This window comes from Diadema antillarum, unplaced genomic scaffold, assembly GCF_040938485.1.
Source record: "Diadema antillarum isolate AM-2024a unplaced genomic scaffold, OU_Dant_1.0 seq00000160_RagTag, whole genome shotgun sequence".
NCBI classification, from domain to species: domain Eukaryota; kingdom Metazoa; phylum Echinodermata; class Echinoidea; order Diadematoida; family Diadematidae; genus Diadema; species Diadema antillarum.
The window spans coordinates 3,055,007-3,080,312 of record NW_027271231.1 but is presented as its reverse complement, the minus strand read 5'-3'; the positions used below and the strand labels follow the sequence as shown (position 1 = coordinate 3,080,312).

General features: G+C 38.1%; 2 protein-coding genes across 2 annotated transcripts; one reads left to right on the top strand and one right to left on the bottom strand.

The window, feature by feature from the left end:
* Window positions 1-6,036: 6,036 nt before the first annotated feature.
* On the bottom strand, window positions 6,037-9,069 carry LOC139727922 (NADH dehydrogenase [ubiquinone] 1 alpha subcomplex assembly factor 2-like). Its single transcript, XM_071638895.1, has 5 exons — window positions 8,958-9,069; window positions 8,147-8,233; window positions 7,548-7,663; window positions 6,568-6,628; window positions 6,037-6,155 (listed from the first exon to the last, which is right to left on the bottom strand). Exons 1-5 carry the CDS (start codon window positions 9,067-9,069, stop codon window positions 6,052-6,054), a joined length of 480 nt encoding a protein of 159 aa, XP_071494996.1. The 3' UTR covers window positions 6,037-6,051.
* Window positions 9,070-9,436: 367 nt separating this feature from the next.
* On the top strand, window positions 9,437-21,692 carry LOC139727921 (DNA excision repair protein ERCC-8-like). Its single transcript, XM_071638893.1, has 9 exons — window positions 9,437-9,787; window positions 12,116-12,217; window positions 12,695-12,900; window positions 13,968-14,103; window positions 14,747-14,847; window positions 16,475-16,599; window positions 17,115-17,312; window positions 19,319-19,411; window positions 21,522-21,692. The coding sequence occupies exons 1-9, from the start codon at window positions 9,615-9,617 to the stop codon at window positions 21,609-21,611; spliced, it is 1,224 nt and encodes a 407-aa protein (XP_071494994.1). The 5' UTR covers window positions 9,437-9,614; the 3' UTR covers window positions 21,612-21,692.
* The last annotated feature ends 3,614 nt before the right edge of the window (window positions 21,693-25,306 follow it).

The window sequence follows — 25,306 nt, the reverse complement described above, 5'->3', positions numbered from 1 at the left end:
AAACATGGACAGACGTCTGTCCATGTTCGTACCTTCACTTGTGTAATGGTTCAAAATTTCTAACAAGAGACATCTGTATGCTCTGATCTGCTAATGGAAAAAAATTATTACATGAAATGAAATTATTTTGACCATGTAAAATTACATCACCTGAAGGATAATAATCATGAGGGGAATCTGATCTTGAAGGTACGAACATGGGCAGACGTCTGTCCATGTTCATACCTTCGTCTGTCCATGTTCGTACCTTCACATGTGGAATCATCCAAAATTTCTTATTAAAACCATCTGAGCTCTCTAATCTGCTAATAAAAATAGTGTATGACATGAAATAAAAGTATCCAGATCATGTTTAATTCTATTACTAGAAAGATGTCACCATCATCTGTCAAGGAAGGTACGAACATGGACAGACACATGCGTTTACTGTACAGGTTGTCTGTCCACACACGAAAAAATTAATTCACACATATTTTTGAATGATCCACAAAGGAAAGTGATTTCAGACATTGTTAGTATATGATGTCTTTCTGAGGCCATAAACCTTGATGACTCATCTTTCTGTATTTTTTATTAAATTTTATATTCAATGAAGGTACAAACATGGGTGAAGGTATGTAACAAAGTGGACAGACAAGTTTTTGGCTACTGTCAAGTCACGGCAGAAACTTGTGGGACTTCCCTAGGGAGTGGAAGTATACTGATTATGTAGATGCTGGCCTGGCATGTCTTATGAATCCAAGCAACTGCACTGATATGGCTTATTTTTCAAAAAATGAGTGTCCTTAAAATCTGTTACATACCTTCAAAAAGTGGACAGACAAAGCAACACTTAAGTTTGATTGCCAATTGCATTAAATTTGCTTTCAAGCTAAGCTAGTTTTGGTTAAAACATTTCAACTTATCCCGTAATGAAACTACTTAATCACCAAAACTCTCTTTCTGCCCACTGGGAACAAAAGAAATTAACAGGTGAAGGTATGTAACGGGATGGACAGACATGCCTATATCATACAGGCTATAACTGAAATCCATTTTCATTTAATAAATTAAGTAAACCTGAAAGGTAGAGACATTTCTTATTTCAAATCTGATGTAGATTGTACAATGGAACTGTTCTGGATTCAGTTTCATTGCTATTTTTTTTTAGATTACTGTTTAGATTTCTGATACTTAAAATGTCCCGTTTTCTATGCCTGTTTTACTGTCTAAGTTGACGTTTAATGTGATATAACAAAAAATCCGCCCATTGAATGAACTCAATGTTATCTATACTATCTCTCACACATATTCTTTTCAAGAAAATATATTAACATAAGGAGGCAAATCTGAATTACTTTTATCATCAAAGCTCAAATATCAAAAGTGGAAAAGGGAATAGTTATTGTGGGATTGCCCATTTGTACTACAGTATCCATGCCTAATTAATTGTTTGAAATAATTTCAACTTCCATTTCAATTTCAATTTCAATTTCATTGCCATGCCAGAGGCCAGATGGGATGTTGATGCAAACTTACAACTCATGGGCCAAAGCTAATGTAGGGTCATACAGCTGTATAAAAATTACCATGTTCTGAAGGCAGTCAGGAAGTCTATACCTGAATAAATAACCTTTATGAAATAGTTTCTTTTTATGAAGTTACTAATACTGTATCTGAATTTAGAAATCAAAATATATAATCATAGATATAATCATAGATATCACCATAACACTGTCACACCAAGTTTACATGGAAGCTAGTCTTCAGTGGGCCAAGAATCAGTCAGAGGCCCTGTGTTTTTGTATGGCTATGACTCTATAGGGTAATGTATTTTCTTGTTTTCAGTGTGTAATAGTTTTGCATGCACAGTGAAGAGTGTACCAAGATTACAAGACTTTTTTTTGTGTGTGTCTTTGTATTTTTCCAAGTATGGTGAGATTGGTCAAGCACATTTTTAGAATGACCACTTTTGTTTCGACACCCTTCTCCTTTCTCTCTTGGGTGTTCCCGAGAAGATTTTGGCTTAAATGCAGATTTCTGCCATCATTACAAGCTCCCATATGCCCAAAACGCCATTCCATAACCATTAATTTGATGTGTGCCACATTCTAGATCCCAACTGCCTTCATGTTTGGCACATTGAGATGACATTAGCAGAATGTTTTTTCAAATTTTCTTCCCCTGTGTTATATGGCAGTCATAAACCTCATGTCACTTGTGTTATATGCTCTTATGTGTCAGTCATGTACAAATTGTAGCTGGTGGGGCTGCCACACAACTCAAGTACTGTATGCTTGATAGCTCAAGTTCTGTGCCAAGACCAAACTCAAATGAAAATTAAATAGTAACGGACAGACCCTATGGAAATTTTGTAAGAAGTTGTGACATGGATTCATCAGGTTTGTCAATGATACTGCAAATTTTCCTTACATCCACATGTCACTCTTTGGAGCTGGATGTGTGAAACATTTCCCCCACATCGACTGTCGAGGAGCACCTGAAATGGCTTTTGATACATAGATATTTCAGTACAATGTACACGTACATCATTCATGTGTGTAGTACCTCGATTATTTGTGGTAGATACTGTTTCTTGTCTTTGTTTGATACTGTATTTGCAGTGACGGGTTGGAGGAAACATCAGTGTACAGCTGCAGTACATAGGGTGACAAATTAAAGGAGCCTGTCTGCCACAGTGATTTTGTATGCAACCCAGGGCATACTTACTCAATATTATTGTGTACAGTGGTGTGTACGTACAGATGTAAATGACAAGAAATATGTTTTCCAATTACTAGAGTGAGATCAAATACCAAGAAATAAATGTTTTATTGTACATGCACTGTATTTACCATGTGTCACTGTATGTGCTGCTGCTTTTGTTTTATTTTTAAAAGTAAGATACTGGGTAATGTTTGTCTTCAATTATTAAATTTAGTTATTCTACGAATTAAGTCTTCACACAACTGTTGTTTACATTGTGCAACCATTACATTGTAAATCTTGTGTTTTGAATATCCATGCCAAGTTTTCTACTTTGTAAATGAGAAAACTTTTGATAAACCAGCTGTGAATTCGTAATGGATGATATTATTATTATTAAACACTGGCAATAATATGTCAATTTGTGTTTTTGTAATTTTATGTCTCCAATATCACTCTTTCATAATCTAAGATATATATGTTTATTTGTATCTTTCACAGTTGACAACCTTTAAAATAATGATTTCCTTTCCATTATCTATGTGCGAAATAATAGTCTATGTTCTAAGGTGCCCTCAACCTCTTACAGAGACACAAACAGGGAGATATTTAATATATACATACATATATATATATATATATATATATACACTGTATATATATATATATATATATATATATATATATACATTATATTATACATGTACTTAATTCTTTACACGACCGAATCTCTGCTGTCTTTACGGGCAAGTGCCATATGACAATTGCCATCTCCACATTACAATGTGGTTAGAAAACTAATTAAAAACGTATACAGCTGTATATATATATATATATATATATATATATATACGTGGGTGACCCGCACCTCGTCATAGTTAATGTTTGCGCATATTTGAATCATATTCCGACACTGAAATTCTTTGAAATCCAACTCACATACAGGAAAAATGCTGAAAATTCCAACGGAATCACAAGTTCACTGATCGATATTGAAAATTTGCAGCTATCGTCGTCAAACGCGAACGATGCAAAAAAGTTGCGCGTGAAGGTAGGGGCCCGCAACTCGTCACACCCGCACTCCCATAGACAGAGCACGTAAAAGACCTGCGTGGTTGACAGTGATGCTCCCATAGACATACACGTAAAAGATGCGTGCGGGGACAGTGGTAATACTTAAAACACGTATTCCGATTAAAATTTCAGATTTTCGCGAAAAACTTTTCAGTTTTCACCACAATATGCTTCGTTGTGGTAGCCCTGACAAGTTTCAAACGTACTGAACACAGTCCCGGGCATAAATTTTTGTTTAGTGCGCTTAAAACAATTTTTAAGCGGGGTGACGGTATTCGGGCCCCTGACGAGGAGCGGGCACCTCACTACACATCATATACATCATATATATATATATATATATATATACATATATATATATATGTATATATATATATATATATATATATATATACACTGTATGTTGCATATACACACACATATATATGTATATATATATATATATATATATATATATATATATATATATATATATATATAATATATATATACATACATGTGTATTTTTTTGGGGTGGGGATGGGGCGCAGTGGATAAGCATGATACCAGTACACAAATTTACGAAACTTGGACATGCGTGTTGATACACTACAGGTGAACCGTCCTAATATAATGAACAACCTTTCACGGCACATTTTGCACCAAATAAATTCAGAGAGAGCAACTCTGTTGAGTGAATTCAGTGGTGTGCTTGATCGTTTACTTTTTTTATTTTACTATGATTTGGAATTCAGGACACAGAAAAATATCAAGCTGGCCCATAAGGAGTCGTTTACCCAGTAACCCTAAAAAGAACGGGGGGGGGGGGGGGGGGGGGGCTTTTTGGCCCCCCCTCGACATTTTTCACAATAAATTTGTAACGTAAAAATCTCACGCATGTTTCATGACTTTTTTCTTTAAAGTCCTGGGCAACTTTTGAGACCAAATTTGTGACACCCGGGTACGTGGTTCTGAAGTTATGCAATATTTTGTAAGTGCATGTCAGACCCGAAATTGCTCAAAAACATGATTATTCATGTACAAATCCAATGCAAATTCTGTTTCAAGCTAAAATTCATAAATGTATCATTATTTTTACTTTTGCTGATTAAAATCAGTTAATTTCATGTTGTTTATGATTGGAATAATGTCGGCGATGATTTCCATTGAAAAAAAACAACAGGAAACAAAAAGTCGAAAACAATGAAATACATAAATTTGAAAAACAATAAAATACACAAGCCCAGTCTTTTAGGGTTAAATCTGCTGCTATGTAGCAATTCAATGGCAACTTGACATTCATGTATGGATTACAAGGACTGATTAAAAAAATGCGAACTTACTGAGCATAAACTAGAAATCTTTAGCAGGAACAACCACTGTAAACAACTGAATATTTCAGCATTTATTGATCACTACATTGGCTTTTGTTATGATTGTATCAATTGAACAAAATGTTGACAGTACTTTTCCAGGCCATCTTATTCAACCAATCATGCTCAATTTCTTATGGACAAGATGCATAAAATTTCTGCCGTGCCTTGTACACTATTAAACTGACTTGCATATCTATTCAGACAGTTTGCTACATACTCCAGAGTATATACTTCTCCTCTGCTTAATTAACAGGGGTTGATGCCATTGCCTCTCAGTCCCATTTAGCCATGAATACCGGTACATTGTAGTGTGAAGTTTAGCAAGATTGAGCAACCGCAACACATTACCCACACGTTATCAGAAATAAAGCATGTCTTTCACTTGTGGAAGATGAGATGCTATAGCACATATGATAACATTTCATATACACCTACAAACTTACCCCACAAACCATTTTGCATTACATTCTTCATTTTCTAGAAAAAAAAGATAGGAACTAAAATTTCTCAATAACAATTATTGCTGTCCTTGAAACATGATAGATGCACCGGTTGCCCAAGCAACAAGAGTTTAGCATAATTTGTAGACTCATTATTCATATGAAAAGCATTTCTGGCAATCCTGTTCTAAGTCATCAGCAGTATATAACAGGAATTCCTTAATTCACTGCAAGCACTCATTGATACCATGCTTCTTTTACAGACACAAGTCATTAGGAGCATGAAAATGAACATTCGATCCTGTCGGGTGTGCTCTGCCATGGAAGCAGAATTCTGCAGCTACCCTGATTTGTGCTGGGCATGTGCTTGAATCAGAATTGCCAATCTTTCTTGGGAGGTCAACATCGCTTCCGCTTTTGTGAGCAACATGCCACAAAGTGCTTTAGAGAGCGCCACGGCTGATGATGCGCCAAGACGCCGGGGCAGAGGAGCACGATCAACTCTTGGAGGGTTTCCAGGCTGCCGGCTGAAACTCCTTCCCCGTACTGATAGCCTCGTCCGTGGAATCCACCTTCTCATAGGTTGGGGATGAAGCGTGGCCTGTGAGTGTGGATGGGGAAACAGGAACACATTTAGAATACGCAATAACGAAAAATAATAAATACAGTGTAAATGAATAAAAAAAATGAAAAAACAACAACAAACAAACAAACAAACAAACAAACAAATTAATAAATAAATGAATAAGTAAATAAATAAATAAATTACATACCAGGTAATAAAAGTAAAAGCTCAAACTCTGATGATGTGAAGCACAAGAACATCGAAATCAGCCAGCAGAATAATGTTGCCCTACATGATTTTGTGATTTGTATACTTTTTTATGGTAAACAAGCACTTCTTGGAATGAATTACAGTACAAACTATGAAATCACAAAAAGATGTATAATAACTTGGCAAAGAAAGTATGTGATTAAAATGCATGTCACTATTGAATATCACAAGCACTCACCTTTGGTTGTTGTTTGCACTGGCTTCGCTACCAGACCTTCATGATATTCCAGTTCCTGTCTCTGTATCAGACAGAATCAACAATGTTAGCAAACATTAACAATTAAAAATGACAAAGCTTGATAAATCATTATCAAGAAACTCATGCCTTATCATATAGTGTTAAGTCAGAAAGTAATGACAACCACATATAGCAACATTGAACATCTCATCAATCCCTACCAGGCTAGGTGATTGACACTTGCCAGTGTGCGAGGAAGGAATATGAAGAATCTCCTTGATGTAAAACTTACGTATGTCAAAATAGAAGTTTGAATTGCACCTTGAGACGAGTGGCACAGAGTTAAGCCTTGAGGCATGACAGATGACACAACAACCACAAAACCTGATACAATGATGATGGTTGCCATTACATTTTGATAGAGCATCTTTCTTTCAGGTCATAATGGGCAAAACATTTCGTATCAGATCATGTCAAATATAAATCACTAATAGTGCCATTCTCATCATTTCATATTTGTGTTATACAGTGTAGGCACATAAGAGGAAAGTAATAAAATTTGGGAAGAACTGAAGCATTAAGTGAGCAAATTGTTATCAGTACATACGCCACGGTCATGGACAATGACCAACTTGACAGCATTTCATAGAAAAGTACAAAACCACTGCCAAACACTCTTATGGCATTTTACATAAAAATGCTGATCCAAACATTAAAAAAAAAAAACTTTTAAAGTAACACTGCAGTATAAGCCATATGCACTGTGGGGATTCTATGGCAGGAGGTGCTTAGTTACTGAGGCTACTGAAGTGTAACAACAGGGAGAGAAATTCACAGGGAACTCCTTGACTGCCCTGTACATGAAACACAAAATAATGCTGACAAAACTAATGAGAGACAGCAGGTATTAAAGACTTTTTCAATCTAATCCCTGGATGATGAGGATGAAAGTGCACACATCTGTGAATTCTGCCAAATACCTCTTTATCTTTGCGCTCCACCTCTGCAGCCCGAGCCTTGATGATCCTGGTCTTTTTCTCTCTCATGGCTATTTCCTCCTCAGTTGGTGGCTCTTTTCTTTTACCCCTGACCCAAGCTGAAGGGACAAAAAGATTTTGATAGAAAGGCAAGAGATGAAATTTAAAAAAAAAATGGGGGAAGAATACAAGATTATTTCACTACCATGATTTCTTTATCAACATGTGATTTGCACCAATTCTAAAATTTATCCGAGAAGGGCTGTGATTGGTGGCCTGTGATGAGGGGGAATACTTACGTGTACATGCAGTAATGATACAAATACAAACTACATGATACACAGTGCACAATTCTATCACTGTCATTCTCAATGTATGATGCTACAATAGTTCATAACTTCAGATTAACAACAGGGGAAAAAAAGGGAAAAACTCCTGTGTAGGCAAGAAGGACTTACACAAATCACTGCCATACAGAATACAAACTTGCGGTAGGGATAGCACAAACTAAATCAGCAGAGTTTTTCTAGATTATATGAATGTAATAGCATTAATATCAAATGTAAGTAGACAGTCAGTGAAAATGCTCCTGGAATTGTTACCTTCCCACTCAATCGGCACCATCCCTGCTTCATACTCAAAGTGGCTGACTGAGGATTCGACGCTTCGTCTTGCCTTCATTTCTTCACCTACAAGAGGACATAGTGCAATAAATGGAATATGTTCAATTTCACAGCAGTACCAATTAAATCTCAACTTTACTTAAAAGCTCCCTTTCAGTTTCAAAGCTCATGTCACCACCCGCACCAAGGTCTGACCTCCATGCCAAGGTTCAACTGTGCGCAAAAACATATGGATATTAGCAGGCGGTCTAATTTTGAACGGCCTTATGGTCGAATTAGAGGCGGCTTGCATTATGTTGGGCAAGTCTTGCCGTCACACTTTGGTTCCATACGGGTATTGATTGAATAGCTAGCTTGCTTTGACTCAAACAATAGAAATACCAAATATTATGAAAAGTATACAGTGCAGTTTAGGCCCTATAACACTACAGTAAAATTTACAATTTTAATGTGTCACTACATGAATCATCATTGTTCAGCCTGGAATAGTGATAACAATAAAAAAAAAAAAAATAGATCTACGGTACCGGGTACACAAGAAAATTAATTTATTTTGACATCCATTTCATTAAGGATTGTATTTTCATTTCATTAAGGATTGTTATCTAAGTTTTGTTCATCCATTCTAGTTTTCTAGTATGGGGTCATACACATCACTCATCAGCTCACATTGAATTTACATTAAATTTACAGTTCACAGCTCAGTCTCAGACTCAATATCATCAATGTCCAAATGAATGTACTTTTCAACCTCCCTGACATCGTCCTCACCTCAGTTTTGCTCACTTACCTAGGGCGTTTGTCGTGCATGGGATTTCATAATACTTGTTTCCCATCTTATCAACGCCTACCAGAATCTTCGCCGGTTTTGACGACCTGAACAGAGCTCTAACAAAATTCATGTTTTTCTTTCCCTCGGACCTTAATTCCGCTGACTGGGATGGAGGATAACAACCCCTGTTATGTTTGTGTTCAGGATCCAGCAACTGAACATCTGAGCTGATGCATGGAGATTGCGTAAGGGCTGTGCACGGTACTTGCCCGTTCAATTAAATGTTACAACTTTTAAATTTTCTTTCTTAATCAATTAGTTGGTATATTTAAAAGGATTGATAAATAAAATAAATTGCTATTAAATTTTTTATAGGTTGAATAATCTTGACATAAAACGAAAATGACCAAATCGATATCTAAATCGAGAATGCATTTTACATCTTACGGACCAGACTAATATGGCGACTTACATGAAATTTTGGCAGGTGAGTGCAAATGCTAGTGAGAGGTCTGCGCTACGTCTGCTTCAATTGCAGAATTAAATACAGTTTACTAGTACCGTACCTCATCTGAAAGAGACGAACTGACGAAAGACATGGGAGCCGTACCAGATTCTTTGTGACTACACTAATTAAAGGAAACTTTGAGAAATCAATCGCCGTGAAAAAGCACCATGTTAAATGTCCTCACAGAGAGGAGCCGTGGAAATCTGCGGCCAAGTCAGATTCAGCGTGCCGAAGCTACCCGACGAACGTTCCGACTGCAGCTGAGCAAGCATCGCGATGTCCAGCGCATTCACGCGAGTGGAATCAACTCATTGGATATTGATCCCGTAGAGCATAAATAGTAAGAAACAATCTGCTGTGGAGATGTGTGCAGTGAGAAGATAATGTGTGTAATGAAATGTTTTACCAAATTTATTACTTGAATTAAAATTCTGTATAGACATTACATTAAATCATATAAAAAGATGAACATGAACAGATAAGGTTGATGATAATGCCCACGGCACTAGACTAGTAAGTAGCAGCACTACAGCCACAGCACAGGTGGCATAACGTTACGTCAAAGACTTGTAATGTTAGAGCATTAGTAGAGGGCCATAGGCCATTTAACAATGTTTAACACATCCGATCCTGAGCCTGAAGAGTTAGCATAGTATTAGTAAACTAAATAAAAGTAAAATAGATTGCTCTTTTCTACACTAATTCCATACTTTGCTATTGGGTGGTATTGGTATGCCCTCTCTAGAGATGGCCTGGGCCCAGGCCATTTGCGATGACGAGGTACTAAAACCAACAATAGTTGTGATGTTATTTAGAATATGAAGATCCACATGAAATATCAAGACAAAGGAATTTTAAGAATAATTGAATAATTCTAATTCTGTGCCTAGGTCCCGGATAGTGGAACATGGAAGATCATTCACTGATATAATAATATGTTCTACTTTCTTATCTAAATTATGCTCCTCCTGGGGGCATGGAGACATGTGTATGAAAATATATTTGCAAAACTTTTCTCAAGTCCAATAACATGGACAATTCATATTAGGAATGTGTCTTTGAAAGGTAATGAAGATTGTTGACATTTCTTGTATCGATTTTCCCTAGAACTGTCTATATTGTACTTGTTATGTCAGGTTGATGCAGATTTTCTGTCTATGGCAACTATTACTAGGGGCATGGAACAAATTGCATAGATTCATATTTATAACTTCAACAAGCTTTAACAGTTTTTTTGATTATGCCCAGCTTTTACTTCAAAGTTGGATTTTTTCATTAATATTCATACATTTATTCAGTCCAGAATCTTTAATCCTCATAATCTCCAAGAGTTGTCTATCTGCTACATGTACATTTCTTGTATGTATATTTTCTCTAGATATTCTACTTTTATGTCAGGGGTTGATGCAGATTTTCTATCTTTTCTATGGCAACTACAGGGACATGAAACAAATTCCATAAATTCATAATATTCATAATAATAAGCTTTAATACTGTAAAACGAGGAATTTTCGCGTGCACTTTAATTTCGCGAATTTCGCAAGCGCCAAGATTCGCGAAATTAAAATGCACGCGAAAGTCCTTGTTTACACTATGCATTGAATGCCAATGGCACTTCGCGAAAATTTCATGCCACGAAAAAGGCTGTCGGCTCCAATTCGCGAAAAATTCATGCCGCGAATATATCATGTTTTACAGTATTTAGTTTGTTTGATTATGACCAATTTTTACTTAAAAAGTTGGGATTTTTTCATTAATATTCATATATTTGTTCAATCCACAATCTTTAATCCTCATAAACTCCAAGAGTTGTCTATTTGCTACCTTCTTCTTCTTTTTTTCATTCCTTGAAAACTTCTTTTTTTTTAATGGTATGTACCATAGTGAAACTGAAAATCATTAAGTTTGTTTCCAGAAATGCCGCAGAATCTTCTGGCAACAGAGTGCAAGAATTTTAATGCAGAGGAAGAAAATTTGGAGCTCATGCCTAATTTGTGTTGAATGTCACCAGAACAATATCCACATGTACAAGGTTATCTAATATAGACATTATACATATATTATGTATTAGATAAACAACTATATCTGGTGAAACTGCTAGTGTATATCCAGTGGCATGCTATTTACTGAATAACTGCATGCTCCTAGGATAGAGAAAGTGAAAAGGGATTACAAAATACAGGACACTTGCATTAAAACGAACATGGTTAGAAGAACATTTGTTACAACAAAGTATACCTTCAAGTCCCAACATTATTATTGATAAAGTCTATGGTGCAAAATTAACATTGGTCTGAATAGAAGAGAATTGCTGTTCCCGAAGATTTATTATTATTTTTTTTTAAATGGGGGTCACTTGTACAGTGTTTTGTGAAGCTCAGCTCAAGTGCATTGAACTTGTATCTCTTTTTTTCTCCCAAATCGGCCAGCATCTCAGCATAACTACATGTATGTCATGTTGGCTCTCCTACACGCTAGTGCAGTCTTACTGGAAGAGGCCAGATTAATCACACTCTCTTAAAAAGAAAAGAAAAGAAAAATGAAAGAGCTTTGTCTTACAGAGGTTTACATGTCATTTTCTTGCTGGTCATTAGTACATTACATACTGTACATGTAAAATGCATGAAGAAATCAATGTGTGTGAGGTAATTTTCCCCTTTCCATGCAGTATGCTTTCAGGTGGAGCTGATGGGGTGGTCGCTATCTATGACACTGAATGCATCCCAGAGGTCAGGGAGTTCACCTGTGAGACTGTGTGCACTGTTGGAAGGTGAGTTGAGTTTCGGCAGTGTGGTATGCTGATAATGAACAAGTTTGGAGAAGTGTGTTTTTCACCCAAAACGTGATTTACTCAAATATGGGACTATGAGGGTAGATACAAATCTTTCGTAAAAACACAGTGCTACCATGCATTTTGTTCTATGTTTTATTTCAGATCACAAACATGTGTAATGCAACACAATATGACAACAGTTGCAGAACAGTCACTATTAAAACCATGACTATTGCTATTGCGAGAGAGCTATCATCACTTATTCCATGACCTATGATAATGACATCTGCCTGGTTATAGACCTCAAAACTAACAACTTCAAGCTTGCCACTTGTTACCATGGTAATGGCAATCAAAGTGAATGTATTATGGTTATGATGTTCGTTTATCTTTTGAAGTGAAAATGTTAAAAAAGCCAAATGAAGTTCAAATTGGATTGTGTGATTATGCCTGCACACTGGTATCCCCATGCAGGAGCAATCGTCATGTCCACAAGCACAGTGTGGAAACAGTGCAGTGGTATCCCAGAGATACAGGGATGTTCACCTCAAGCTCTATGGACATGACGCTCAAGGTGTGGGACACCAACGCGCTGGTTCCTGCGGAGCGCTTTGTCTTGAGAAAGCCCGTATATTGCCACCACATGTCTCCTGTTGCCAACAAACACTGCCTCATTGCAGGTGAATGGTCATTGTCTAATGCAATTTTACGTATTCACATTATACACAGAAAGATGACTAGATATAGAAAATATGAAAGAATATATTTCATCTGTTTTTATATAACCTGCTCTTCAAAATCGAATATAGGGAGTTTTGAGCCCTCTTTTTCATGATTGTCCAGTCTGCTAAGATATGTCAAACACTTAGATTAATGTTTGCACTAGGCCTACATATCCAGGGTTCCCAGCCCATCAGGGAAATCAGGGAAAATTATTTTACTTTTTTTCCAGTCAGGGAAAAGTCAAGGAATTGGATTAAAATACCTCAAATCAGGGAAAAGTCAGGGAATTTTTCTTGGCCCAAAAATCGAAAGTAGTCAGTGAGACTCTGTTATATTTTGTTGCATATCAAAGCAATATCCACTGGATGAAACTGGATGCAAATTGGATGTGAAACTGGAAATGAATTGAAATAGTTATGGAAATTTGATACTTCATCAGGGAAGAACCAGGGAAAATCAGGGAATTTTGTTTTCGTGAAATGCTGGGAACCCTGATATCACAAATTTGTAGAACGGATGATATTGTGCATTCATCAATTGAAGGAAGATTATACATTCTTTGTGGATGATGTCGATCTGTCCCATGAATTGTCTTCATTGAAGCTGCTGAAATCTTGCAACTTATGTCATGCTAATGTGACAGTATGTCGCCAGTTTCATGCCCTGTTTTGATGATATGATGCAATTCAACCAGAAGAAGTTTTGTAGGAATGACATAAGTCGAATTCATAACATCTATATTAACATTTTTAAAGTATGGCTTTTAATGCCTGCAATGTCCTTGAAAGCAAATGTAAATTTTTAATTCTGATTGGCAGCTTTCATGGCAGCCACTATCGTATTATTACGTTACTGTTGAAATAACTTCTTCTTGCAACTAGAAGATAATTCAACAAGAATATGGAAAGTGGACCATGTTGATGATAATAATCTTTGGTGTGACATCAGTAGCCTAAAGGTATCATGTAGACCTTCCAGTCATAACGAGAATGGATAATATGTGGTCCACTCTTCCTGTGTGCAGTGGGTACCAGTAACCCCCAAGCCACCCTGTGTGACCTCAAGTCGGGGTCTGCCACCCACATCCTGAAGGGCCATGATGCCTCGGTGCTCTGTGTTCGATGGTCCTCAAAACATGAGTTCCTCCTTGCTACTGGCAGGTACGTTGACAACCATAACTTGCAGAAGGGGTGTAGCTTTCAATAAAAAATGTATCAAGAGCAAAAGTATACATGGTACATCGTACATTTCATGTTATTTAACCTGCCAATGCCTACCAGGTATTTATTTTTAAGATAACCTTCAAACTTCGGGTGCTTACAGATAGAGTGTTAACACATGTAAACCTTGAAATGTAATAAATGGAAGAAAATCAGAGTCCTGATGTTAATACATGTAGTAATAACGGCGATAACATGAGCAACTTTAATCCTCTGAATCCGCACCCACTCATCACAAGGTAGGCTGCCATGCATTTCCCATTACCATCAAAATATGCTCAAAGAGTCTTAAGGTATTAAGGTATGGAAAATCAACTTTAAAGTTACAGAATTATGATACTATGCCACACGCCTATATCATGTTAGGGACTGATCAGTAAACATTTTCAATATTTTTATTTTTTCGGCACAATTTTGTTACTCCAGGCAATGAAGGAATGTGGAATTTTGAAGGACAAGGCACTGAGAACCAAACACTTCAAGACTAAGAATAGTAGTTTCAGTTAAATTGAAATATTATGATGTTTGAAAGGCGTTAGTGTCTCTCATTTTTCCTAATTTTGTTTTGTTGTTTTATTCCAAGCCAAGACAACAAAATCTTGTTGTGGGACATCCGGCAAGCCAAGGGGAATCTGATGGCTTTGGACCAACACAATGGAGAGGCTATCAAAGGTTCCTCAGCTGGTAATTATAACTTTCTCTGGCAAGAGTTACACAATAGTGGGTTTTATTCATGGATGTTTTGTTTTTGCTCATACAGTGCACTCCCACTATAACGAACACGGTTATAACGAAATTCCAGTTACAACGATGTGAAATTTAGGGCCGCAACATTATCAACTCTATGTATTTTTATTGTTTACCAATTCGGTTAAAATAACGAAATTCGATATTACCAAAGAAAATTGCCGGTCCCAAGGACTTTGCTATTACGGGAGTCCACTGTACTGGATATATCACTGTCTTCATTCGAGGAGACATTGGTGTGATGGCGACCTGATAAGAGTACCATCTCATGCTGTGACATATATTGTGCTATTGTAGCTGGCATTCTCTAGTACGAAAATCTCAAGGAGGATTTGACCTGTCATCTCTGACAGTTTTGTTGTTTCTTTTTACTTTGTAAGTCGATAGGAAGCTTCTAACAACCTGCGTGAAGTGTGCTTTAGTCTCAAATCCAGCAGTGATAGAGAACGTACTGTGAAAGTGGATATTTTCGCGCGACTAATTTTACACGCTTGGCCTGGTCTAAAGAAGATTTTCGAGTGTTTTTAATTCCATGGAATCAAGAGATCAACTACTGGAACGTAGGTTGCGCGAAATGCGCGAAAATTTCCACTTTTACAGTACATTACAGATCTGATAGCACAGGGAGACATGACTGGCCAGATTGAATCAAGCGTCATTTGCTGCCCACTGAGGTGCATTCAAAGGCCATGAAAAGCGCTGTCAGTGAATATGTGCATTGAAGCATACACTCATGGATAACAGTCGACTTCAGTCAAGATTCTTTGGCTGTGTGTATTACTTGCATAGAGATCAGTGATAAAGCTGTTCAATTTGTGACAGGGATTCTCAAAGATGTCCTACTCGATGATATCCCTACACTATGGAGTCTTTGAATATGCTTCTTATCACGTTGAGGACAATCCCGAGTATACTCGGCCATATGTCCATGGGAAATGCGTGTTGTAGCAAAGTCAACCCATCCTCAACGGGTTACACAAACTCCACTCATCTGGAAAGATGATAAAGATTATCAAAGTTCTGCATAGATTTGTATCCACATCAGTACAAATTTGTTAGTATTGAATACTGTACCATGTATTCTATTTACCTGCTGTCAAAAATGGTGAATTACTATAGGTCCCATTCCCAGGGTTCCCAGCCCAACAGGGAAATCAGGGAAAATTGTTTTACTTTTTTCCAGTCAGAGAAAAGTCAGGGAATTTGATAAAAGTGTCTCAAATCAGGGAAAAGTCAGGAAATATTGATTGGCCCAAGAATGGAAAGTAGTCAGTCAGACTCTGTTATATTTTGGTGCATATCAAAACAACACCCATTGGATGACCAGTGTTTTATACTGCAAAGACATATCTGTAGTTCACTGCAGCAACATAGAAAACGTGAAACTGGAAATGATTTGAAATAATTGTCATGGAATTTTGAGATTTCATCGGGGAAAAATTAGGGAATTTTGTTCTTGCCAAATGCTGGGAACCCTGACTCCGAGAACAATTTCTGCTTGCGCACTGATTAGTGAGGACTGCCACTAATGCATGGCATCTCTTGTACCTTCCCACATGAACAGTGAACACAGCACACAGTGGACACGTCAACGGACTCTGCTTTACCGAGAATGGGCTGTACTTGGTCAGCTGTGGAACGGACAACAGGGTCAGATTATGGGATGCTACCACAGGCAAAAATACTTTGGTGAGCTTCCAAAACTCTCTGTCTGTTTGTCTGTCTGTCTGATTCTTCATTTATTTCAACAACATCTTTTATAGAATTAGACAAAATAGAGATTAGTGAAAATCTGTAGATTGCCCAGAAAGGCTCACTCTCACTTTCCCCCATGAAATACACATTCTTTGTACTTGAAGTATGATTTATATTAAAATGGGACATTTTTTTTTCTCTTTATTCATTCAAGAAACTTAGTAAAAAAAAAACTTGTGGTAACTGATTCTGTGGTGTTTCAGCAATGATGGAAGTTCATGGAAGTTCATGTATGTTCATCAAATTTTGCAATAAATGTAATTTCTTTTTACAGTTAAAGAATTCTTTAATGGTTTTGTTCAACAACAAACATAATTGAGACTGTTTCACCTACACATATGTAAGTATGCTCTGGCAGCTTCTTGAATTAGAATTTGTTTACTCTATTAGTCATGTCAGAGTGGTGTTGTTTTTGAGCTTGATAAATTTCTCTGCCTCCTGCTTATCAGATCAATTACGGTAAGGTGACCAACGACAGCCGGAAATGTGTCAAGATCAGCGTGTCGCACGGTGTCCAGCCGGATGTGGCCTTTGTGCCCAATTCGAGCGACATCTTGATGTTTGACCTGTTGAGCGGAGAGGTGGATAACACCATGAAGGGTCACTATAACAACGTCAACTGCACCACTTTTCACCCGCTGTTCCAGGTGAGAGAAAGACGAGATATGCATGTATCGACAGATGGTCATAGTATGAAGTTCAATGGATGGATCAAACAGCCAATGTATTAGACCATGGATAGATCAATGGCTCGAGGGAAAATTATAGAAAGGGTCAAGAACATTCTGCAGTTTTATTGGTCGAGAGCTGTGCGTAATTTTTACTGGTCACGCTTTCAATGTCAAATAGTTATTATAATGATCACTGAAGATAGTCACTGTATACATGCTATCACACACTTGAACAATTGTAGCTAGAGTTTGTGCACTTAGCAGCAGATGGCCAGCCAGGCACAAGAAGGATCCAGTAGATTTGACATGTTTCATTGCTGAAAAAGAAATAACCAATGAACAATTTATTTTAGCAGAAGTTTGTGCACCAATTTTTAAAACAGATGATCTTCACATCTTCTTGTATGTCAGTAGGTATAATGTGTGTTCTGTAACAATGGAAACTAATCTAAATTCATGAATTTCCAAAGTTTGTGCTCTACTCTGATTTGATATGTTCCATTTATTCCCAAACATGTATCTCAGAGGGGGTCAGAACTCCAGTTGCTCGATGAATATGGTATTTAGACAGTCGACCTAGACTTATTTTGCCTAGTCCTTTGGAGGGACATAACGTCAATTGTCCTATGGTTGTTTGTTTACAAGCATTTACAAATGCTTCCATAGCAATCACATGAAAATAAATCAAATAAAACATGTGACATTACACTCTTTTTTTGTGTGTTATCCCAAAAATTGGTTTGATGTAAGTGCTTACATTGCCTAGTCAAATAGCTATTTATGAATACTATCTATTTTTCAGTAATTCAACAAACCTGTCAATATCAAGAGCTCATTGGAGTTGGATTTTATTGCAATACTTGTTTATACTAAAGGTGAGATGTATTAAAGTGGTAGTATAGTTTTGGTTGAGACCTAATTTCAGGTTTCTAACATTTTTCGGTGAGATAATGAGAAACCTCTTATGAAATATGAAACAGCATTTAATTCCATGAGAAATTCAACGTCTATTTGATAATTTTTTTTTTTAAATGGCTGAGATATCCAAAACAGAGTGATTCTGATAAAGTGTGGGACCCACCTTTTATTATGATCACTTTATTTTACTCTGTTACCTCCGCCAAGGGAGGAGGTTATGTTTTCATTACCGTTGGTTTGTTCGTTCGTTCGTTCGTTCGTTCGTCTGTGTGCAAAATAACTCAAAAAGTAGATAACGGATTGGGATGAAACTTGCAGGAAAGATTGAGAATGACACAAGTAACAAACGATTAACTTTTGGTAGTGATCCGAGAATTTTGGGGAAATTTATGAAGGATTTTTGATATTTTGACAGATAGGGTCAATGAACTTGGGAGTTCAGGCTGCGCGTATTTGAGGTTTGCATGCGTGCACTAAAGTGCGTGCTCTAGTTTCTGCTAGGGCGAGGCGCGCCATGCAGCTGAGGGTTTATGACGTAACAAAGGCTTCTATATTGGGAAATCGGGCGATTTTGTCAGCATGTATACCTATCAGTGGATATCACTGATCTCTATGGAAGAGCCCAATGAGCTTTGAACTTCCCCAGTGGTGGAGAGGAGAAAAATCTTTTTGCAAGATCATCGGTGGAAAGTAGCTGCTTGCGCTTGGCGGAGGTCTGCGCTCTCAGAGTGCTTTTCTAATTTTGGATGTTTCAGTCATTCCAAACCCGATTTTCATCAAATAAACTTTGAATTCTTCTTGAAATGGTATGCTCCGTACTATGTGTTTTCTTGGTAACTTGCAAAAAGTTAAAAACCAATTCTCATCTCCACCAATACTGTACCATCCCTTTAAGTGTTTTTCATTTCTTCCAGATGTTAAATCTCAAGAGTAATGTGAGATAAGGATTCACACAAGTTACAATAGTACATTCACAACAAGTGCAGTCATTCTAGTAAGTTGTAAATGCCTTTATGGTTGTTGATGTTGACAACTCGATCTGTTAATCTTTTTATCTGTAATAGGAGGTGTACAGTGGCGGAAATGACAGTAATATTCTCATCTGGGAACCTGATCTTGGCCACGTAAACTTTGAGGAGCCCCCACCCAAGAAGCTGGTAAGAATTCAAACTCAAATTGAGAAGTCTGTGTGGCACCACAAGATGCTTTCATACCACTTTTTATGTCTCAATGAAAGGATTGATCAATATCGTGTGTACCTTTTGAGCTGGCAAATAGATTACATGGTATTTGGAGTTTTGTAAAAAAAATTACTTACAATAGTACATGTGTGTAATGTCACCCAACTCTGCTATTGGAAAACAGCTGTATTCAAGAAATGTAACACCAATACCTCAAGTAAACCATAACCGTAACTTACCTGGGGGGGGGGGGGGGGGGCATAATGGCGCCCCCCCCCCCCCCCCGACGAATTCCGCGACCATTGCGGCGTGCAAAGTTTTTTGACCGCGATGCTCGCTGAGTTTTTACTTTCAAGTCTCGCGCAACTTTTGAGACCAAATTTGTCACGCCCGAGCATACCGTTCCGAAGCCACGCCCCTTCAAGGAATTTTTGTCAACCCCAAAATTGCTCAAAAATGTGATTTTGTGTACAAAGTCAATACAAATTGTGTTTTTTCAATTGATTCATATAAAGATTCATATTTTTAATTTTTATAGTTGAAGTCAATTTATTTTAGTGTAATTATGCTTCAAAAAATGTGCATGACAAATTCTGCTGAAAAAAACAACAAAAACAAAAGTTCAAAAAAACAGAAATACATAAAAAATTGATAAAACAATAAAAAACATAAGAAATTGATATTGATACTGAATTTTTATGCCTCCGCTACGAAGTGGCCGGAGGCATTATGTTTTCGGGTCGTCCGTCCCTCCGTCCGTCCGTACGTACGTCCGTCCGTCCCGTTTTGTTTTTGTCGCTATCTCAAGAACCGTGTGATGGTTTTACATCAAACTTGGTATGAGGGTATATCCTTGGGGGATAATACTTTGTGTGGATTTTAAGGTCACAGGGTCAAAGGTCAAAGGTCACAGGTTATTTTGTGAAAAAAAAAATTGAAATTTCATGTTTTTCTCCATATCTCGCAAATGGTTAAAGGTATCTTCATGGAACTTAGTATATATGCTTGTACCGATGGGCAGTGATTATCTAGGGAAGTTGGGGTCATGGGTCAAAGGTCAGGGGGTCAAAGGTCAAGGTCAACTCCTCAAAATATCACTACTTTCCTTAAAATGCAATATGCCTCAAGGTTTGTTTTTTCAAAACTTGATGTATGGCATGTATTACCCAATATATATTTTTGGGGAAGTTTCTTGCCAAAAGGTCAAAGGTCAAAAGGTAAAAGGTCAAGTGAAAGTGCTAAATTGCACTTTTTCCTCCATATCTCGAAAGTAACTCAAGGTATCATCATGAAACTTACCTATTTATGCATGTTCTACCTAACAGTGATTCTCTGTGGAACTGTGAGGTCAAAGGTCATTTTAATATTTTGCCAATTGTGTGAAACTGTCATCACACATTGTCAAGACATTGTACTATAGACCTACTAGGAGAACCATGCATTATGGCGGAGGCATATCAGTCGCCGTAGCGATGTATCTAGTTTTTTATGCACAAATATTCGGAATGTCACTAGGAATATTTACACCAAAAATCAGCTTTCCATATGCTTTTATAAACCAATTACAGGCGAAAATGAGGTTTTTTGCATATATTTGAATAATTAATTAATTTGAAATAGAAAATGCAAATTTTTTGAAAATTTAACTTAACAGTCTTGTAGATTACATCCGGCTTTATGTTCATGCAAAATTTTGCGGTGATCGCGCAATCAACGGCCGAGATCTGAAGGGGGAGCCATAATGGCCCCCCCAGGAATTCAAGCTCGCTAAATAGCCCAGGTAAGTTAGGGTTAAGTAATTGGGGGGGGGGGGGGGGGGGGGGGGTAAAGACAACGAACTGCAAAATTGCAAAAAGTCAACATGTAATATTATATTCTCAGTTTCTGTCTGAATTCCGTGTTGGGAGAAGAAACTCGAGACTTGCAAAGCTAAGAAATCACACTTCAAGAATCAAAAGCAGGGCTAGTAGGTATTGCTCTGTCGTCTTTGTCAGATTTCGGAATCATTTTAGGGAGGGGTTTAAGTGGGGAATACCCCAATACAACATTGATGGTGTTGCTCTTCGATTTGTGCTTGCATTCCTAGACCACAGCGGCCAAGCCGAGGAAATTCTACGGTCACGAGATCAGCGCCACGGCGGACACGTGGAGCAGCAGTGAAGACGAAGGAGACTGAGAGGTCAATGACCCCATTAGAGGGTCATCTACCCCTCAGAGGTCATAGGAGGTCAATCCGCAAGTCGCATGAGGTCGGTGTGTCGCGTTTCACAGAGGGTCAGCAACTCGCTCACAGGATCTTGTGGAGAGATCAATGTGAGCCCCCGTGAAGATCAGGTGGAAATCTGCATCAGACAATGTGAAACCCACAACAGGCTTTTGTGATCTGAAGTGAACGGAGTACATCCCGATGCCAGCATCAAGCTTATAAGTGCAATAGTGGTATTGGGTGTGCATTGTTGTTGTTTTTTGGGGGGGCTGGGGTTGGTGTTTTGTTTTGTTTTGTTTTGTTTTTTTCTGTGGAAATGTCAGGAATTAAATATTTCTGTACTGTACTGGATATACTTCTTTTGTCTGTAGTGTTAAGACTTCCTCAGACTGCCAAAGAGCTAGATTTGTAGACTGGGAGAAGTAATCACGCTCTTGGGTTTTAGATACCCAACAAATAGTAGCAAAATACCAATGTGAGTTGTCAGAACCCTGATCATGCTATTGTAAGCTGGTCGCAATGTCTCAATGTTTTTGTTTGCCTGGTCATCTTCAAAGACTGGAGAGAGTGTTCACTCATTGAAGTAAATTATCTAGCTTAGACTTGCAGACAATGTCCATCCTTTGTGTTGACTAGGGCAGTGATGGCCAGTTCAGCTGAGCTGGACAAATGGTGCTTTACACGAGATGCCATGTGATTCCAGGTCAAAAGTTGATCATATTGTCCAACTTTCTCATCATGGGTAATTGCCCTTTGTTCCAACTTAATGTCAAGTATATTAGGACTGAGGAAGTTGTTATAATGTGACATCTAGCTACTCTCTTGTCCGGAGCTTTCATTTGCGCTTGTTGATGCGCATGTCAAATAGCATCTCTCACCAGCATCATTCCAAAACGCACTACGATGGGATCTTAGCCCTGTCTGTCTCCCTCTCCACTTGGTTGACCACATCTTGGTAGACGATGTGTATTCACAGTGGGCATGTGTGGCGCTTCCTCTTCAGAAAAGCCTAGATCCTTGATTACCTTTCTCTCCACATGCACAGGATGTTCGTCCTTCTTTTGTGGTACGCTGTAGATCAAAATGTGTATTTTCCTGCCATGGAACTAAAGGCCCAAAGTCAAATCCTTTAAATTCTTTTACACATTTACAGTATCCCGTTTCATCTTTGATATGACATCATTCTCAATGGTCATGATCCCGGAGCTGTAGTCAGCCACACTGATGATTCTAAGTTCGACAAAGTAGTGCAATATATCTGACACCTCACTACAAACAGTGGTAATATTGATGTCGTGAGTGTCAAGTTTTTAAAGTTTTTTTTTTTTTTTCATTGAATTTGGACTGGCTTACCAATCTTAGGGATAACATGTTATTATTCACAGCACAGAATGTATATTGCATTGTTTCATCAGGCACGCACTCAGCATTTAGTGCAGTTTGACGGTGAATTCATCATGGTTCAAAGCCGGCATGTTTAGGGTCCCCCGGCGTGTCACCAGAATTGAAGCGTAGTTTTTGCACGTACATCTCCGGCCAAGGTGGCGGTAAAAGTGTTTGTAGTATTTCCCTTCTTTTTTTTTCATTTGTTCCTTATGAAATAAGAGAAGTAAAGACATTTTTGATCCAGTAAAGATACATGTATCAAGAGCGTGTCGCGAACGTTCATCCGACTCCATGCTTAGGGTTTCAAGTAGACATGCGTTCAGTGATGTCGTGATTGCAGCATATATACATTACGCTCCACTGAATTAAGTCTCTGAATTGGAGTAAGTCTCCCAGAAGAAACACAGTGCCAAGGAACTGAGTGAGCCATATGTGTGATTATCTTGTGGAAAATTACTGGTACAATATCTTTGAAGCAGTCAGTAATAATTTGTGAGGTTTGAATCGTACTGAACAATGTCGTTTATTATTCTTCTATCTTTTCATACCTCTGTGGATGCTCTTTGATATGCCTTTAGAAATGACATAAGACTAAATAATGACACGACCACTGAATAGTTGACAAAAGGTGCTCCAAAGTCTCTGGCCCGCTTTAAATGGAGATAAGGTAAGCCATGAGACTTGTGCAACTATATTCAATTTCTGTGGCGGGACAAGGAAAACTTAACTGCATGAACATAACCACATGAAACAAGTTGGTTAGCGTTCCAAGCCATGTTCCATTGAGAAACGTGGCCGACTTCTCCAATGTAGGGCCTACATCTTCTCAACTGACCGTTAGCCTAATTTTCACACAATGTGTACAATTAGCCACCTGGTAGACGCAAAGAACTGAAAAATAAAACAACAACAAGGAATATCACTCTCCTGTGAGAGCCTCAAATCGAACATTAAAAATAGTGTCCGCTAACTTTGCTCTGTAAAACATCCTTCCCCCACCGAACTTGGAAGAGATGCATAAGCATTACACTTTTTTCTTTTAAACTCCTACTTATCTCTCATAGCATTCCACTGGGTAAATCACAGCTTTCTTGGTCACTGGCAGGTGGTACTCTGTCATCAGCATTGTCAGCTTAACTTTGCGTACTTTACCGTCTGGACTTTATAGATAATATAAAGTTTTGGTACCTCAAAAGTTTCCCTGAATTTCCTTGTCTTAGTTTGTGTTTCAGGTTAAAGTACCTTTCATATAACTAACACTGTGAGTTAATACTCATGTCTTAGTAATCACGCAATAATGGTTTCGTACCAGAGCCGTCGCGGTACCGCGGTACCGCAAGAATCAATATACAGTACACGTATTGTACGAAACCATTACTGCATGCATAATAACTGCGACCAGCAGCCCCATACGCATAGTAAACTGCGACCAGCAGCCCCATACGTATAACTAAATGGGGCTGCGCATTGTAGCATTCAGGATCATGACAGACTATAGTATCGCGGGTAAATATCAACTTAAAATCCAAAAATTTCTTCAATTTGAAGACTTACCAGTTAAGTTGAAGTATTGAAAACAGGCTACGGGCAACGTTTGGTTCTGCCAATAGTCCCTTTCTGTTCGAATTGATGACTGAATGTGACTCGGTCGAGAGGACCTTGGAGAGCTACACTGAATTGACGGCCAGCGCATGCGCACACAGACATCTTATCCGTTCATGGATTTGAAATTTGTGCGCATGTGATGTGTGCGCATGCGCTGACCGTCAATTCAGTTATTATAATTATCATACAAAATGTGAACAAATTCTTCAACTTTTTTAGTACTCCTACTACTAAATAATTGATGGAATTTAAGGACTGAGTGCTGCTCCAGAACATGACAGGGGCTGTGCTGGTCCTATTCGAAACAAAACCTGTGATCGGTGATTTTGCGTTCATCCCACCCTACCTTCCAGAGATCGTCTGGAGAGTCAATCACCTTTGTCATCTCTTTCCCATGAACTAACTGCTTACCCATGAGCTTCCCGTCAATTGACCAGAAGCTCTTGATACTGGTGTCGCGCTTCAGCTCCCGATGCATGCGGCTACGTAGAGGTATAAGGTCCTCGTCGACGAACACACATTTGTAATTGGCAACAGACGTGTTACTGGTTTCCAAGTTACTCTTGGAAGCACTGCTTCTGCTTCTTAACCTCAGATTCCTCACAGACTTACTGTAAGTACATAGGATGTCACTCTGACGGGTCTCTACCAGCTAGAAAACTTCGGCATTCGAT

Bases quoted from the DNA above. Each gene is read 5' to 3' on its own strand.
- LOC139727922 (XM_071638895.1), bottom strand. From the start codon at position 9,069: ATGAATTTTGTTAGAGCTCTGTTCAGGTCGTCAAAACCGGCGAAGATT. The intron at 8,234-8,957 runs GTAAGTGAGCAA...GTCCTCTTGTAG, and splicing joins ATGCACGACAAACGCCCTAG to GTGAAGAAATGAAGGCAAGA. The intron at 6,156-6,567 runs GTGAGTGCTTGT...CCACACTCACAG, and splicing joins AGTGCAAACAACAACCAAAG to GCCACGCTTCATCCCCAACC.
- LOC139727921 (XM_071638893.1), top strand. From the start codon at position 9,615: ATGTTAAATGTCCTCACAGAGAGGAGCCGTGGAAATCTGCGGCCAAGT. The intron at 9,788-12,115 runs GTAAGAAACAAT...CTTTCCATGCAG, and splicing joins GATCCCGTAGAGCATAAATA to TATGCTTTCAGGTGGAGCTG. The intron at 19,412-21,521 runs GTAAGAATTCAA...TTGCATTCCTAG, and splicing joins AGCCCCCACCCAAGAAGCTG to ACCACAGCGGCCAAGCCGAG.